The sequence below is a fragment of the Triticum urartu genome, chromosome 2 (genome assembly GCF_003073215.2).
Source record: "Triticum urartu cultivar G1812 chromosome 2, Tu2.1, whole genome shotgun sequence".
NCBI classification, from domain to species: Eukaryota; Viridiplantae; Streptophyta; class Magnoliopsida; order Poales; family Poaceae; genus Triticum; species Triticum urartu.
Genome location: NC_053023.1, coordinates 15,829,405 through 15,847,601, shown reverse-complemented (window position 1 = coordinate 15,847,601; position 18,197 = coordinate 15,829,405). Strand labels below are relative to the sequence as shown.

At 46.7% G+C, this 18,197-nt stretch overlaps 1 protein-coding gene across 1 annotated transcript; it reads left to right on the top strand.

Annotated features, from left to right (window-relative positions):
- Positions 1-15,251: 15,251 nt before the first annotated feature.
- Positions 15,252-16,719, top strand: LOC125534757. Its single transcript, XM_048697875.1, has 3 exons — positions 15,252-15,542; positions 16,033-16,532; positions 16,613-16,719. The coding sequence occupies exons 1-3, from the start codon at positions 15,472-15,474 to the stop codon at positions 16,717-16,719; spliced, it is 678 nt and encodes a 225-aa protein (XP_048553832.1). The 5' UTR covers positions 15,252-15,471.
- The last annotated feature ends 1,478 nt before the right edge of the window (positions 16,720-18,197 follow it).

Genomic DNA, 18,197 nt, shown 5'->3' with positions numbered 1-18,197 from the left:
TAGATGCACATAAATAAAGCAAAGACCCAATCATGGAGCGATATACCTTTTGATCGAACTCTTTACCATTGTCGTCAGGACCTAGATGATGTTTGGCTGGCATTGGTGTTGTGAAGCCTTTGCAGTCTTGCATACCGAACTTCTTCAGGCAATCTTTGAGATACTTTTCTTGAGATATGAAGATGCCATTGCGCTGTTGTCGTATTTGAAGACCAAGGAAGAACTTCAGCTCCCCCATCATGGACATCTGATATTGCTCTTGCATCATATATCCAAACTCTTCACTGTACTTCTGATTGGTGCAGCCGAAGATAATGTCATCCACATATATTTGGCACACAAACAGTTCACCATCATATGTCTTCGTGAAAAGAGTGGGATCCAGGGAACCAGGTATGAAGCCTTTGCTCTTCAAGAAGTATTTGAGTGTGTCATACCAGGCCCTGGGAGCTTGTTTGAGGCCATACAGTGCCTTGTTGAGCTTGTATACTATGTCAGGATGTTTTGGATTTTCAAAGCCAGGCGGTTGTGCAACATACACTTCTTCTTCAATCTTGCCATTGAGAAAGGCACTTTTCACATCCATTTGATATAGAAGTATGTTATGATGATTTGCATAGGCCAGTAGTATGCGTATGGCTTCAAGCCTAGCCACAGGAGCAAATGTTTCATCGAAGTCAATGCCCTCCACTTGAGTATATCCTTGAGCAACGAGACGAGCTTTATTTCTGACAACTTGACCATGCTCATCTTGTTTGTTGCGGTATATCCATTTAGTGCCTATTATGTTGTGCTTCCGTGGATCAGGACGCTTGACCAGTTCCCATACATTATTCAGTTCAAACTGTTGAAGCTCTTCTTGCATAGCTTGAATCCATTTAGGTTCCATGAAGGCTTCTTCAACTTTCTTGGGTTCTGATATTGATACGAATGCGAAGTGCCCACAGAAATTTGCTAGCTGAGTTGCCCTTGAATGAGTGAGTGGACCAGGTGCATTGATGCTGTCAATTATTCTGTCAATCTGCACTTCATTGGCAACACGAGGATGTGCAGGGCGAAGACTTTGCTCTTGCTGATCTGTGTTGTTGTTGGGAGGAATGTCTTCAGGCTGAGCAATGTCTTCATGTTGATCAGGTGCTGAGATGATAAGTTCTTCTTCAGGATGAGCTTCAGAAGGTATAATCTCTCCAGTTCCTATACGCTTGATTGATTCATTAGCTGGAATTTCATCTAGCACATTTGGCAGTTGCTCTCTTTGTGAACCATTTGTCTCATCGAACCGCACATCCACTGTTTCAACCACTTTGTAATGAAAGAGATTGAAGACTCTGTAGGAGTGCGAATCCTTTCCATATCCAAGCATAAAGCCCTCATGTGCTTTTGGTGCAAACTTTGTGGTGTGGTGTGGGTCCTTGATCCAGCACCTTGCTCCAAATACTCTGAAGTAACTGACATTTGGCTTCTTCCTAGTTAGGAGCTCATAAGATGTCTTGTTCAGAAGCTTGTGAAGATAAACACGATTGATTGTATGGCATGCAGTGTCAATGGCTTCAGTCCAGAATTTTCTTGGAGTCTTGTATTCATCTAGCATAGTTCTGGCCATCTCAATGAGTGTTTTGTTCTTGCGTTCGACGACGACATTCTGCTGTGGCGTGTACGGAGCTGAGAATTCATGTGTGATGCCCAAGGTATCAAGGTATGTATCAAGGCCAGTGTTCTTGAATTCAGTGCCATTGTCACTTCTGATGTGCTTTATCTTGGTGCCAAAATTGTTCATAGCTCGATTGGCGAAGCGTCTGAAGACATCCTGCACTTCAGTCTTGTAAAGGATTATGTGCACCCAAGTATATCTAGAGTAATCATCAACAATGACAAAGCCATAGAGGCAAGCAGAAGTAGTAAAAGTTGAGTAGTGAGTGGGACCGAAAAGATCCATGTGGAGCAGTTCGAAGGGTTGTGTAGTAGTCATGATTGTCTTCGAAGGATGTTTTGCCCTTGTCATCTTCCCTGCTTCACAGGCACCGCATAAGTGATCTTTCTTGAACTTGACGCCCTCGATGCCTATGACATGCTTCTTCTTCGCAAGGGTGTGGAGGTTCCTCATGCCAGCATGCCCAAGCCTGCGATGCCAAAGCCAGCATTCTGAAGCTTTTGCAAGAAGACATACTGCAAGTTGTGGCCCTGCTGAGAAATCTACCACGTACAAATCACCCTTTCGGTACCCTTCAAACACTAGAGACTTGTCAGATTCCATTAGTACTAGGCAACGATATTTTCCAAACATTACAATCATGTTCAAATCGCAAAGCATTGAGACAGACATTAAGTTGAAGCCAAGGGATTCAACAAGCATGACTTTATCCATGTGTTGATCCTTTGAGATTTCAACTCTACCTAGACCCAATACCTTACTTTTACCAGTGTCAGCAAATGTGATGTGGCTCTTGTCGGATGGACGTAAGGTTGAGTCCATAAGAAGGCTTCTTTTGCCAGTCATGTGATTTGTACACCCACTGTCAATAATCCATTCTGAAGACTTTGAAGTTGCTGGTGTCGTACCCTACAGTGCAGTTAGGGGGATAGGCTTCACGAAGAGAATTGTGAAGCAAAAACATTCGACGAACCAGTGGGTTATGAAAACTTAGATCCAGATTAGGACTAATAGGGAGAGTAGCATGCGATTCAGGAACAAAGTACATAATGATGCCATTCGGGCATTTTATCTTGCGCCCTACAAGATTTTAAGGGTCCCCAGCAATAGCGTCAGAAGATTTTGTTTTCCTGCTGGAGACCTTTCCTTGCAAAAGAGAGTTAAGCTTTCTTAACCACCCGCATCTTCAAGGGTGGCTTAGAAGCAATAAGTCTAAGTGCAGCATCTGAGAATTTTGGCTTTGAAGCCTTAGCAAACAGTCTAGCAGGTGGACAATAATACTCATAGGAATAAGCAGAATAATTTTTGGTCATACGAACATGACGATTCGAAGAACCGCTCTCATATTCATATGCCTGAGTATGGTTTCCCTGCAAAACATTTGCGTTAGTGTGACTCAGGTGAGTCCTCTGTTTGTATGAAGCCTTTGGACCATATGAAGCCTTTGGTCTGATGTTTGTGTTCTTCAAGTGAGGTGTCATGAAGACATTCACAGGAAGATTTTCCAGACACTTTTTCGGAACCCACATCTTCTTCATAGGCGGTCCATTCCTGCAGTTAGTACCAATGTACTTGGCAAACACTTCACCATTCTGATTCTTAAACAGTTTATAGTTTGCATCAAAGGATTCATCAATGATAATGGGGTTAGCACAAGTGAAGCCAGATAAATTGGATGGATCTGCTGAAAGTTCCTTTGCAGCAACCCATGTGGTTTTGGGTACTGCTCAGGTTTCCAGTAAGAGCCATCTGCATTTATTTTCCTCACGAACCCAACACCCTCTTTCCTAGGGTTTCGGTTCAGAATCTGCTTCTTGAGGACATCACATAATGTCTGATGTCCTTTAAGACTTTTGTACATCCCTGTTTCAAGCAATGTCTTCAACCTAGCATTCTCATCAGCAATAGCAGTGGTATCCTCAGCAGAGGGGTTAGTTACCACATCAACAGTTGAAGATATTGCAACAGCAGTAGCAGTAGAACATTCAGCAACAGAAGTAGCATTATCACGCTCAATGCATTTAAGACATGGTGGTTCAAGTCCTTCCTGAGCTGGACTGATCTATTCGGCGCGAAGTGACTCGTTTTCCTTTTGAAGATCTTCATGAGCCGCTCTCAATTTCTCAAGTTCTTGCTTCCTTTGAAGATAATCATAGGAAAGCTTTTCATGAGTTGTTGAGAGAGTATCAAGTCGATCTTCAAGTTCCTGATACTTAACGTGAAGGTTTTTTATGTCTTCAATTAAGGATTCAGATCGAGTCATTTCGGCACCCAACAGATCATCGCTTCTGTCTAACAGTTTTTGAATATGTTCCATAGCTTTCTGTTGTTCAGTTGCAATTTTAGCAAGTGTTTTGTAGCTGGGTTTTGAATCACAGTCAGAGTCATCGTCACTAGATGTTTGATAGCGAGTAGTGCGTCTGTTTACCTTGGCACCGCGTGCCATGAAGCAGTAGGTAGGAGTGGAGTCGTTCTTGTCATTTGCGTCAGTGTCGGTGATGCAGTCATTGTCTTCAGTGTTGAAGATGGACTTGGCGACGTATGCTGTAGCCAGACTCGCAATGCCAGAATCAGACTCCTCCTCAGACTCCACCTCTGCCTCCTCAGATGCGGACTCCTCCTCTGAATCCATCTCCTTGCCAACAAACGCACGTGCCTTGCCAGATGAGCTCTTCTTGTGTGATGAAGACTTTGAAGAAGACTTGGAAGAAGACTTTGAGTATTTCTTCTTCTTCTTGTCGTCAGAATCATATTCCTTGCTCTTCTTCTTCCTTCTGTTCTCATTGTCCCACTGTGGACACTCAGAGATGAAGTGTCCAGTTTTCTTGCACTTGTGACATGTTTTCTTCTTGTAGTCATGAGCAGAAGCTTCATCATTCCTTGAGCTTGATCGTGAAGATTTTCTGAAGCCTTTCTTCTTGGTGAATTTTTGGAACTTCTTCACTAGCATTGCAAGTTCTCTTCCAATGTCTTCAGGATCATCAGAACTGCAGTCAAATTCTTCTTCAGATGAGGAAACAGCTTTTGCCTTCAAGGCACGAGTTCGCCCATAGTTTGGACCGTAGATATCTCTTTTCTCAGAAAGCTGAAACTCATGTGTGTTGAGCCTCTCAAGTATGTCAGACGGATCGAGTGTCTTGAAATCAGGACGTTCTTGAATCATCAGGGCCAGGATGTCAAACGAACTATCAAGTGATCTCAGCAGCGTCTTGATGATTTCATGTTTGGTGATCTCAGTGGCGCCGAGGGCTTGAAGCTCATTTGTGATGTCAGTGAGCCGGTCAAATGTGTGCTGGACATTCTCATTGTCATTTCGCTTGAAGCGGTTGAAGAGGTTGCGAAGAACACTGATTCTTTGATCTCTCTGGGTTGAGACGCCTTCATTGACCTTGGAGAGCCAGTCCCAGACCAGCTTGGATGTCTTCAAAGCACTCACACGGCCATACTGTCCTTTTGTCAGATGACCACAGATGATATTTTTGGCAGTAGAGTCCAGTTGAGTGAACTTCTTGACATCAGCAGCAGTGACACCTTCTCCAGCCTTGGGAACGCCGTTCTCGACGACATACCATAGGTCGACGTCAATGGCTTCAAGATGCATGCGCATCTTATTCTTCCAGTAGGGATATTCAGTTCCATCGAAGACGGGGCACGCAGCGGAGACTTTGATTATCCTTGCAGTTGACATAGCTAAAACTCCAGGTGGTTAAACCGAATCACACAGAACAAGGGAGCACCTTGCTCTGATACTAATTGAAAGTGCGTTATATCGACTAGAGGGGGGGTGAATAGGCGATTTTTATGAAAGTCTTCAAAACATGAGAGTTATGAAGACAAACAGCGAAGATTATGCCTATTACTATGCAGCGGAAGTTAGATTACACTAGGCCAGCCATGGTCATGTATTCAATAGAGTGAAAGCTCAATGACAAACAGCTTCAGTGTAATAAGGATTAGGTAGGAAGAAGTTATGAAACCAAACAGATCATACATTCACGTTGTGAAGACAAAAGATAAAGCAAGCATGCAATGGCTTCACAATGAGTAACAGTAAGAAAAGGAAGTGAAGATGAAACCAGTGACTTGTTGAAGACAATGATATGTTGGACCAGTTCCAGTTGCTGTGAAAACTGTACGTCTGGTTGGAGCGGCTAGGTATTTAAACCTTAGGACACACAGTCCCGGACACCCAGTCCTGAACACACAGTTCAGGACACCAAGTCCTCACCGTATTCTCCTTGAGCTAAGGTCACTTAGTCCTCGCCCAATCACTCTGGTAAGTCTTCAAGGTAGACTCCCAAACCTTCACAAACTTCGTTCACTGGCAATCCACAATGTCTCTTGGATGCTCTGAACGCGACGCCTAACCGTCTGGAGGATTCACAGTCCTCAAGTGTAATAAGTCTTCAGATCACACAGACACGAAGACTTAAGTGATGCCCAATTTACTCTCGCTCTGGGTGGTTAGGGCTTTTCTCCTCACTAGAAATTTTTCTCTCAAAGGCTTCGAGGTGAGTTGCTCTCAAACGACAAAAGCCGTGCACTGAAATCTGAGCAGCCAACCGTTTATGGTTGTGGGGGTGGGCTATTTATAGCCACTTGGCAACCCAACCTGATTTGTCCGAAATGACCCTGGGTCACTAAGGAACTGACACGTGTCTCAACGGTCACACTTCGAACTCTCATGGCAACTTTACTTGGGCTACAAGCAAAGCTGACTTGTTCGGCTCTGGACAAGATTCGCTCTCATTGTCTTCACTCGAAGACATAGGTTTTTGATTTAGGCATCACTTCAGTCATTCTGACTGGTTCTCCTGGACCCCACTTAACAATACGGTGGTTCCTATGACTCAACAGAAAAGAAAAAGAACTACGAAAGATCTAAGTCTTCGAGTTCCATAAGCTTCATAACGTGTCTTCTTTTGTCATAGTCTTCAATGTGAATATCTTCATATACCACCTTTGTCTTCAATGTCTTCATACATTTTTAGGGGTCATCTCTGGTAGTAAAACCGAATCAATGAGGGACTTCTACCTGTGTTTTCCTGCAATTCTCACAAACACATTAGTCCCTCAACTAGGTTTGTCGTCAATACTCCAAAACCAATTAGGGGTGGCACTAGATGCACTTACAATCGGCAACATGCAACTCCAATTCCATCTTCTCCCCCTCAATTCTTTTCAATTTTTCTTTCAAGTACTTGTTTTCTCTTTCAACTAAATTTAACCTCTCGACAATAGGGTCGGTTGGAATTTCCGGTTCACATACCTCCTAGAAAAAAATTTCTATGTCAACTTGATGGGCATAATTTGTCATAAACACGAAATGCAACTAGTTTTAAAAGAGAATATATATACCACATCCGAATCATAACAAGGACGAGGGCCGACGGGGACGGATATCAAAACCATGGCACTATATGTATAACAAACAACGTACGGGTAAGATAATTATACGAGTAACTATATATCCAAATCACACAAACATCAATTTTTATATAAAATTTCATGAACAAGAGGCTCACCATAAGGTGGTGCCGGCGACGGGACGATGCGGGCGATCGACGGTGGTTACGACGGAGATTTAGAAGGCACTAAGTAAACCACACCTACATATGCAAACTAAGTGTTATTTTTGACCTCAAATTGCATATAAATCAAATACTAGCACATATATATATCCTCCCAAATTACTAAACTCACAAATTAATCACTATATAAAGCATTGCAAGAGCTAATCTAGCAATGAGAGATGAAAGGACAAAGTTGCTAACCTTTGTGATCATTTGAATGGATGGGGGCCTTCAAATCTTGACAAATTTTGGGCAAAATGTGTGATGAGCTCGAGAGGAAGAGGGGAAGAACAGAGAGGAGAGGGGAAAGGGGAAGAACAGAGCGAGCTCGGGTGGACGAAGGGTTTATGTAGGACGACCTTTAGTACCGGTTCGTGCCAAGAACCGGTACTAAAGGGGCTGGAGGGGCCCCAGTCTCACAACATCCTGCCACCACTCTCATTAGTACCAGTTCGTGGCACGAACCGGTGCTAAAGGTTCGCCACGAACCGGTACTAATGAAAGCGGCCCGGCTAGCCGTTGGAACCGACACTAATGTATACATTAGTGCCGGCTCAAATACAAACCGACACTAATGTGCTTCACATTTGACCCTTTTTTCTACTAGTGTACCACCGTCCATCAGGACTCGCGTCAGGTGGAACCCATCAATTATTGGGTCCAGGACCAGTGCAGCTAAACCGCAGTGACAAATACTGGTCGGATGATCCCGACGATCGAAAGTGATCGCGCATGACGACCATGGATTAAATTTTGGGGCAACTGGCTCTATCGCATAGACGTCCCTAAGCGCGCACTTGCGCTCCCTCTTGGGGATATGGGTATCGTATATCATGTTCACCGTTTTGACCTGAGGGGGAAACTTCTTCTGTCCCCCTGTGTTCGGTGGCCGGGGATGCTCGTCGTCGTCTTCGCTTTGCGATCCTTCTCCTTGCTTTCGGCATTTAACTTGCTGGCCTATTTGAAAACCCAACAATCTATGTTGGTATGATTGGGTGGTTTGTCTGGGGTGCCATGGATCTGGAACGGATGATCGAGTATGCGGTCCAAGCTGGATGAGCCTGAATTGTTCTTTTTGAACGGCTTCTTCCACTGACCGGACTTAGAGCCACTGAATCCGGCATTGACTGCCGTATCATCGGTGTTGCCATTGTTGTTTCGACGCTTGTGTCTGTTGTGTCGGGACTTGTCCTTGCTATTTCTGGCTTCAGAGATGTCGGTGTTGCTTGCATTGTTTTTACTACGGGCCATCCAACTATCTTCACCCACACAAAAGCGGGTCATGAGTGCCGTGAGGGCTGCCATGGACTTCGTCTTTTCTTGGCTGAGGTGGCGGGCAATTCATTCGTCACGGATGCCATGTTTAAAGGCCGCTAGGGCTTCGGCATCTGGATAGTCGACGATCTGGTTCTTTTTAGTTAGGAACCTAGTCCAGAATTTCCTGGCTGACTCTCTAGGCTGTTGAACTATATGGCTTAAGTCATCGGCATCTGGTGGCCGGGCATATGTACCTTGGAAGTTATCGCGGAAGGCGCCTTCCAAATTCCCCCAGCTACCAATACAATTTTCGGGCAGACTGTTTAACCAGTGCCGAGCTGGCCCTTTGAGTTTTAACGGAAGGTATTTGATGGCGTGGAGGTCATCTCCGCATGCCATACGGATATGGAGAAGAAAATCCTCAATCCACACAGCGGGATCAGTTGTCCCATCGTATGATTCAATATTCATGGGTTTAAACCCTTCTGGGAATTCATGCTCCATTACTTCGTCAGTGAAGCAAAGAGGGTGTGCGGCGCCTTTATATCGGGCCACATCGCAATGTAGCTTCGATGGAGTCCGTCTGCGGTTTTCGGCCCGCGCATGACTAGGCTTGTCACGTCTGAATAGATAGCCATCGTCACGTGTCGGGGCACGTCCTCGTGATTCGTAGATCGATATGGTATGTCCTGCTCTATTTTCCAGGTCCTGCCGAAGGTCATATGTATAACCACGACCTGTTTTATCTCTGCCTTTGTGATGAGGCCGGTAGGGCTGGTGTTCGGCTTGAGTTGTCGTTTTATCCCGACCACGTGGTGGTCGGTCAGCCGCATTGCGTGACGATGGTATGGGCTCCAGTGCCTCGTCGTCGAACTGAGGTAGCAATTTGCACTTCGGATAGCTTTTGGCTGGGCGCTTGAGGCCGTATTCTTCGGCTGCTGGGACATTGGTCCATCTATCATTGAGCAAATCTTGGTCAGCTTGAAGCTGTTTCTGCTTCTTTTTCAGGCTCCCTGTGCCTATTAGCTGGCACTTAAAGCACTCCTGCTCGAGAGGTTCCTCAGGTACGATAAAATCCCCGTTGCCGAGTCTCACCTTCTCCTCGGAGAGCGGGAGATAACTATATTGTCCTCCGAGTCTTCGTTTATGGCCTATTCATTGGGGCTAACATTCCCATCTTCCCGATCGTCCTTCTCGACAGTTCGTTCGTCGGGATCTTCTCTGTCTTCGGCACCGTCCGGAGTGTTATCGTCTCCCGTGCCGGTGTTGCTATCTTTTTCACAGCGTGACTTAGAGCGGCGCCGCAGACGCCGGCGTTTTGGTTGTATCACAGGAGGTTCGTCCTCAACTGGATCTTCTTTGTCATCATCGTTAGTTTTTTAGGTGTATCCACCATGTACACGTCGTAAGAAGAGGTGGCCATCCAGCGTCCGGTAAACGGCGGGTTTTGGCCCCGCTCCTCATTAGCATCGTCGTCCATACCGTCGATGTCTTCGGAGCCGTAATCGAGCGTGTCAGTTAAGTCTTCAACAGTGGCTATGAACTGGGCGGTCGGTGGGAAGCAAAATTCTCCGTCATCAGCCTCCAGTTTGAACCGGATATGATTCGGCTGTGAGCCCTCCGCTAAGGATAGTGCTCTTAACGAGTTTAACACGTCGCCCAAAGGCGAGTACTGGAAGATGTCCGCGGAACTGAATTCGACGATCGATGACCGATCAAGCTCGACGTACACAGACCCGCAAGATTCGGAACCTGTAGCTGGAGACGAGTCCATGGTTCCGGTGACACAGATGTCACTTGAAGTTAGGTCCGTGTGTGGCTCCAACGCCGCTGAGTCTGCAGCTTCCGCAGCGGGGTTGAGCTTCCCGTCCTCGGATGGCGTGATCTGCTCCGGATCTAAGACCAGAGCAGCTACAGGTACTGTCTCCTGGGTATGGTCCGATGACAGATTTTCGTCGTGTTCATCGTGGTGGCAGGGAGCAGCTGCCGTGGTCTCGAATGCATCGAAGATCAAGTCTCCGCGGATATCACGACGTAATTCAAGCATCCAAATCCGACCTGATGGCCAGGGGCGTAGCTTTCGATCTGCTCCAGATGGCCAAGCGAGTTGGCCCGCAGTGCGAAGTCGCCGAATATGAAGATCTGTCCGGGGAGGAAGACTTCCCCTTAGACAGCATTGTTGTATATGGTCGAAGGAGCCATCGAACCTTTTAATGATGGCGTAGTGGAACTCTCAATAAAAGCACCAATGTCGGTGTCAAAACCGGCGGATCTCGGGCAGGGGGTCCCGAACTGTGCGTCTAAGGTCGATGGTAACAGGAGACAGGGGACACAATGTTTACCCAGGTTTGGGCCCTCTCTATGGAGGTAATACCCTACTTCTTTCTTAATTGATCTTGATGAATATGAGTATTACAAGAGTTGATCTACCACGAGATCGTAATGGCTAAACCCTAGAAGTCTAGCCTGTCTAACTATGATTATGAGGATGTCCATCTATGTACCTAGCCCTCCGGTTTATATAGACACCGGAGGGATCTAGGGTTACATAAGGTCGGTTAGAGATAAAAGAATCTTCATATTTGGATTCCAAGCTTTCCTTCCACGTCAAGGAGAGTCCTATCCGGACACGGGTAAAGTCTTCGGTCTTCGTATCTTCACAGCCCATCAGTCCGGCCCGTGTCTAATAGGTCGGATGCCCGAGGACCCCTTAGTCCAGGACTCCCTCAGCAACATCTACCAATCATTCTAAAAATATTCATTATTTGAAGCAACATGTGAATGTGTATAGCTTCACAGAATGATAAACCACATACAATAGTCATGTGGAATTGGTTCGATAGAATCAACTAACATTATCTATGAAGATAATGCGGCCTATGTTGCACAGATGCAAACATGATACATCAAGAGTAATATCACTAAGCATGTCTCTCCTAAGTGGTTTTCTCCCCATGATCTTCAGAAAAGCAGAGAAATAAACATCTTGCAAGTTAAATCATGTGAAAACCTTGCTAATTTATTTACCAAGTCTCTACCAAACTATACATTCCAGAAATATGTTCATGGAATTGGTATGTGACAGCTTCGGGGCTTGCAGGTGTCTGGGGGAGTCTCTTCTTGAGATATCCTTGTTCAAGACATCACATTACACTATTTCTCTTTGTGAGTTTATGTTTCAAATTCTCATCAAAGATTTTATGGAGCATTTTTGGAGGAGAATCATTTTGAGATGATAGCGCTACAGGGATGATTGTGAAATGATTCTGCATGGTCAAGCGTAGATTAGGGGGAGTGTTATGATTAATTACAAGCCTGTAATTGGGGAAAAATCTCCACTTTCCCAACCGGCGTGCGGTTACACCCAAACAGACGCCTCTCTCTTTTCTCTCCGGAACCGTCGCATCCTTTCCTAACGTCGCGTCTCTCCGGATAATATATATTGTAATTTGCAACTCCCGGTCAATAGAAGTTTTTTTCCATTCGATTCAAAACACTTCTTCCTTCATTTGCATCCATGCTCTGTCACTATTTCTTTCATGCAGGCCCGGCCCATAGGCCGGGCAAACGGGGCGCCTGCCCTGGGCCCCGAGGAGGCAAGGGCCCCAGGCCAGGCAGTATTCTTGCAGGCAGCCCATAAACTACACGAAAAAAATTGAGGCCCAAGGAATCGATCGCAGTCTGACCCGGCGACTCCTTTGCTTCCCCAATCGCAGGCTCAGCGCCTGCCAGCCGCCCCTACCGTGCCTCCCCAATTCCAGTGTCCTGGCCGACCAATGACGTGAATTCCCCAATCGGCTCTCCTTCCTTCTCATCGTTGTGCCCGTTCACTTCGGAGAGAGACCGTGAGGGTAGATGTTCTCTTTCCACTGTTTCCAGTAATTATGTTCCTTAATTCAGAGATTCATTGATAAATAGCTCTGCGCAGGATTCCACATCGCACATCCACCAAATCTACATGGGTCTTCTTCTACTCTTCATTGGATCCAAACGTTGGAGAGTGCTCAGGCAGGAGACTAGAGAAGGGAGAAATTTTGTTCACCTCATGGCGTTGTATTTTTGTTCGTGCTGATTACTGCAGCATACGGATCAAGCCATCTACATCCATCATTTCATTTCCAGGTGCTATTGATCCTTGTATTAACCATTTTTATACAACTTATTTAGTGACATGTTTTCAAGAAATTATTTGTCTGCTAGTGGAATCCCAAAAGGGATCAATTGCTAAGTTCTTCAAAACTAGTAATTCTTTGAGGGAATCCGCATGTTTTGATCATCATAGTATAAACATGAAATAGTCAGTTTGCTTTGCCATGCCTTATGCAGGATAGCTTGGAACAGGTGAGTTATTATTTTGGTGAAGAATTTTTATGTGAAGAACATGCAGATTGGGGAGGATCCAGAAACAAATGTAAGTTGTTGCATTAATTTTATATCTCATGGTAACGCAAATGTTTTAAGAAGCAACCAGTTTCGACAAGGCCATTTGTTGTGCAGAAAAAAAATGTCTCCATTGACAATTAAGAAATCAATCTTTTGTGGAGCTGCATTGTTTCATTACTATCATGATACAGTTCTGTTGATTGATAAATAGTTGTACTGTCAGTCTTAAGAGTCCAAAGATAATTAATCTATGATGTGCATTGGATATTTAATTTAAGCTTTTGTGTTTCAAGAAGAGCCCCTTGTTCTTGTCTTGCCCCTGGGCCACATATATCTATGGGACGGCCCTGCTTTCATGTCCTTTTTCTCCCGCACCAAACCACCGTGAGCTGCGTTTTCTACATGGGGCTGGCGGTGCTGCATGTCAGCCATCTCACGGCCGAACCTCCGCTCCCCTCTCGCTAGTGCTCGCGCACACAGTACCGCGAGGTCGACGCACACGACGATGCATCAGTCGCCATGGATGTGCTCATACAGGCCTTCGCTTTTTCCTTATGAATACTGTAACCGGCCGCAGGAGATGGTACGTCTGTTGACGAGGGATGCTACAACCGATAAACCTTGCATGAACTAACTACTGGTTTTGTCACTGTTTTTTGTTTGCTGGAACCGGTGTTTGGTTCTCTACTACCGGTGACTTCACTTGTTACTACCGGCGACTACATTTTTTTCGCTAAATCTTTCATGAAGATGATGCAACCCCGATGGCGAGCGACAATGTTTTTTTTTGCTGCAAACAACACAACTTTTTGCTACCATCGGCGACGGTTTTTGTTACCACTATATGCAGATGTGATCGGCGCCTTTTTTTGCAACAATTGCATCGGTTTTTTTTGCTGCAACCGGCAACCTGATGAGCTACAACCGGTCAGAGTTTTTGCTACGATGACGACCGGGTGGCGGCACAGGTGAGCTTTTTTTTTTGCTGGAACTGTACCGCTTTTTTGCTGCAACTGGCAATCAAAGGGATAGTACAGTTATTTGTGAGCTCGTCTTCGGAGGTGCTGCGACCACCGGCCGTGGCCACCAGAGCTGCGAGCGTCATCACGAGGAGCTGCAAACATGGGGACACGCTATTGCATGCGTGGAGCCGGAGAGAAATACAGTAGACGGCGGCAAGGGCGGCACTAGACTAGACGCACCGGGCGGTGCTTCAAGGCCGAGTGTATGCTCGTCCATGGCGGCGCGATGAGGTGTATTTTCTCATAGAAGAAGGCGTAGGGGAGAGGAGGAATGAGATTGTGCGGATGTAAATCACAACATCATACGTTGCTGGTGCAACCGGCCCAAATTTGGGCCGGCCGACCGGCATGTATCATTGCCCGTGCGCCGCGGCCACGCACCGGCTCAGCCATTGGTGCGCCGCCGCCTCTCGTCGTCCCGTCTCTGTCACTGACATGCAGGCCCTATGCTTTTTGCTAGTTTCCTAAACTGAAATAGAAAAATAAAGATTTTACAGGATGATGTTTATGAGAACTAAGAAAAGTGGCTATCCAAAAATTTCTCATAAAAATGTTTTTTAGGGGAATTCTTGGAGTTGCTCTGAAGCATGCTGATTCCCATGTACCTGATTCTGTTGCATTTCTGGGGCATGACCTGATTCTGTACATTTTAACCGCTGCGATGCTGAAGCTTGACCAGGCTACCGAAGTCCACGCCCTGCACAGCATTTATCACTTGCCACTACTACCATCGTCCCACGCCAGCCAGACTGTGTTCTCTATCCAAAGTACTTACGTTTTGCTCAACTACACTGGCACTACGGCTAATCTTATTGTCACAGACGTGCGGTAATGCTACTACTAGTACTCCCATGGTTGTTTAGCAAAATGTATATCCACGTTAACGTCAGGAACAGTTCCTCGACCCAAACACATTATCATGACCAAGAGATTTGTTTTACACTTGTATCATGAGTTCATGACCAAGGAGTACTTATTAGTACTCCCTCCATTCTAAAATATAGTGCGCCCGCGTTTTCAAGGTCAAACTTTGACCGTAAATTTAACGAACGAGACCAACTGCGGCGGAAGAAAAAGTTACATAATTAAAAACATCTTTCGAATATGAATTCATTGATATAACTTTTGCTCCCGCCGTAATCGGTCTTGATAGTTAAATTTACGGTCAAAGTTAAAGCACAGGGATAGAGGAAGCACTACATTATGGAATGGAGGGAGTACTATGTATAGTAGCGTTGTCCGGTAAGGTGGGTTGGGATCCTCTGCTGTACCGTTCGGTGACCAGACACCTCGATACCTATACAAACTGTACATGAAGAGAGAGTTGACGGACGAGCTATCACGTAAGGGGTTGGGACCCTTTGCCACCTAACCGGATCTCTCGTCAACCCAGCGACGCGTCGCCGCCCTCCTCGGCGTCAGCATCAGCTTAGCTCCTATAAGCGCAAAGAGCGGCCGCCGAAAAACCCATCAACGAAATTCGGAGCCCGCCGCCGGCTGCCGCTCCGCCCCTTTCGCTCGAGCGCTTCCACTCCGCCGCGGGGGCGGCCGAAGGAAGGCGGCCGGGCTCAAGTGGTGGACCAAGATGGAGGCGGCAGGGGATGGCTCCATGGGCATGTTCCGAGCAACGCCGGATGCCGCCGCCGGCATCGGCAGGTAACAAATGGGTCAATCCCCACCACGCCCCTCTCTGCTTCCGCGTTCCCGGCGCGTTTTATCTCAACGCCCCCTCCCCCCGCGCCTCGCCGGCGGCGCCTAGCCTAGAGTAGAATCGAGCCCAACCGCGGCGGAGTCGAGGGAACGCCCAAACCGGTCGAGGTTCTAGGTCGCCGCCCGCTCCCGCCTCCGCCCCTTTGCCGCACCTCTCCGGGTCGCTGTTGGCTGCGCCGAGCAACTAGGCCACCTCTCCGCTCGTGCCCGGCCGCCGGCCTGCCTCCCCCCTCTCGCCGCGCGTGCTCGCCTCGCCCTGCCGCCGGCCTATCGCGGCGAGGATTAGTAGGTGCGGGAGGATTAGCCGGCGGGCGAAATGACTACCCCCACACACACCAACCAGTACTACAATTATGCTAATTTTTTACAATCAGTACTAGAATTATGCAATTTGAGTCATCTCAAATGGTTCTTAACAATGCGACCCATTGAACAGATCTGCTGAGGTTGCTGCTCTCCTGAACAAGATGGTGGATGGTCTGGGAGCAACGGTTCTGCACATCTCCGGGACCGAATTCACAGTCCATCCATCAACTCACCTTTTGATACAAGCCCTGCAGAATTACTCTCGAAGCACATATTTGGTGGAGCCAGTGCATCACACCACTGACCCTTGCTCTCACATGGTCGATTGCTGGGCAGCCAAGCTCGAGGAAGATGCAGAGATGATACGCCAAGGCGAAAAGGGTGTGAAATACATATTCCTTATGAATAACACATGTCTTGTTTTGCAAATGATGGGGCATCCAGGGGCAGCATCTTTCGCCGGTGCTCAAGAATTGGCGAGTAGGCTGACATCAATGGTGGAGCTGTACAAGAAGTGCTACTTGGACGAGTGTTGGGCTCCTCTGCATCGCTTAAACTTGGACATGTTTGCTGCTGAATTTCGTGCCACCTGTGACTGCCAGTCGACATGGAAGGTCGGAGCTGACTCAGGTACAACCTGCGGCAGGAGATTGTGGATTTCGTTGTTCCGCCGTATGAGGCATCCTTGTCTGACCGAAGCGCATGTTCAGGGCCGTCCTTTTCGTTGAAACGAATGGTGTTTGGAGGGAAGAAACAAAAGAGGTATGATACTGGTGCCCAACTGGAAGGGAAGATAAGAGGATTGTTTGAGGGATGAGCAATCTCCTCTCCTCTCCTGTCATCATCTTGATTGTTGCACCCATGCCTGTATATCTTTCTCTCTTTGGAAAGGGTTCGTTCTGTAATGCAATGCGTTACATAGATGCCATTGTCATGATAGTTTTAGTCTTTTAGAGACTAGACTAGAGTTGTGCTTGCCAAGCCGTTTTTGTTGGAAACCTTCATATGTGTATGTTTGACATGCATGTATGGCTCATCGGTGGCAAGTTGGAACATAAATGAAATTGATCACACACACTCTTCTCAATGTACTGTATGATTTTCTTTCCTGTGCTTTTTCTCTCCTCCGAGTTGCTCTGCAGATATTGTTTCTTTCTTGACCACCATTTGTCCTAGGTGTCGAACCAACCATTTTTATCAGTACTTTGTCCAATTAGTTTCTGGAGCGGAAACGGAGGTCTCGCTCGCTGCTATTTTAATGATGAGAAGAATCAAATAGTAAATCAACTTGTCCTAGGCTAGCGCAACTCTGTCCGGCGGTCCGGTTTCCTTCTGGACTGGGCCGGGTCAGATGGAAGATTTGATCTGTACTACAGCAGACAAAGACATTCTTACATCTGACACATTCATTTTTTCTTTTGATACGTCGACACATTCATCATTATTCTAGTAAGACAGAACAACTGTACTAGGACTGGATGTAGGTAGTACGGGGACGATCCACCGTTCGAGGAGATAAACATCAGGCAGTAGTACGAACACTACTGGTATCGTCGAATAAACAAGAGAAGAAGGCGGTCGTTGGGCAACGGGATGGTTGTGCCCGAAATGGTTAATGGGTCACATGGAGACCACGGTCAGGTCCGCCATTTCCACCGCGCGACTGTTGGAAATATGAGCAAGTTACTACGAGATTTAATCTGAATAATTAGAAGATAAATCATGACTACAATAGCAGAAATTAAACTAATCATGCGAACTAGCATAGCAGATGAACAGATCACATCTAGGGCATATACTAGAAACATAAATTTTACCATGATCTCGAACAGGAAGGATAGAATCACATACGGTGCAGCAGGAGCAGCACCGCCGGCGTTGACGTTGTTGCCCATGTCGTCGAGGATGAGATTGCCGAGGTCAGGGAACAAGGTGTCGTTCGCAAAGTCGTCGCTGCCAGCAGTCGCGCAAGTGCGCTCCCCAAAAACCTGATCGCCCCTCTCCCGTACAGGATCACGAGAGGCGGGGTTCCGGATGCCTGCTGTCCCTTCTCCCGGTGCACGCCGAAAGGAGGGATGGAGAAGACTTGCTTGGCGGCGCAATGATCTGGAACGATGGTGAGAAACCATACGAAGCGGCGGCGGCTAGGGTAGACGTCTGCCTGACTATATAGTACGGGCCAGGTAGGTCGTGGAAGTAAACCCCACGTCCGAGTCGTCACGATCCAAAAGAATTGGAAACGGTTCAGTAATTAACGCGTCCGTTAATGACTCATTAATTTTTGCCGAGCAGCAA

Bases quoted from the DNA above. Each gene is read 5' to 3' on its own strand.
- LOC125534757 (XM_048697875.1), top strand. From the start codon at position 15,472: ATGGAGGCGGCAGGGGATGGCTCCATGGGCATGTTCCGAGCAACGCCG. The intron at 15,543-16,032 runs GTAACAAATGGG...CCCATTGAACAG, and splicing joins GCCGCCGCCGGCATCGGCAG to ATCTGCTGAGGTTGCTGCTC. The intron at 16,533-16,612 runs GTACAACCTGCG...GCGCATGTTCAG, and splicing joins GAAGGTCGGAGCTGACTCAG to GGCCGTCCTTTTCGTTGAAA.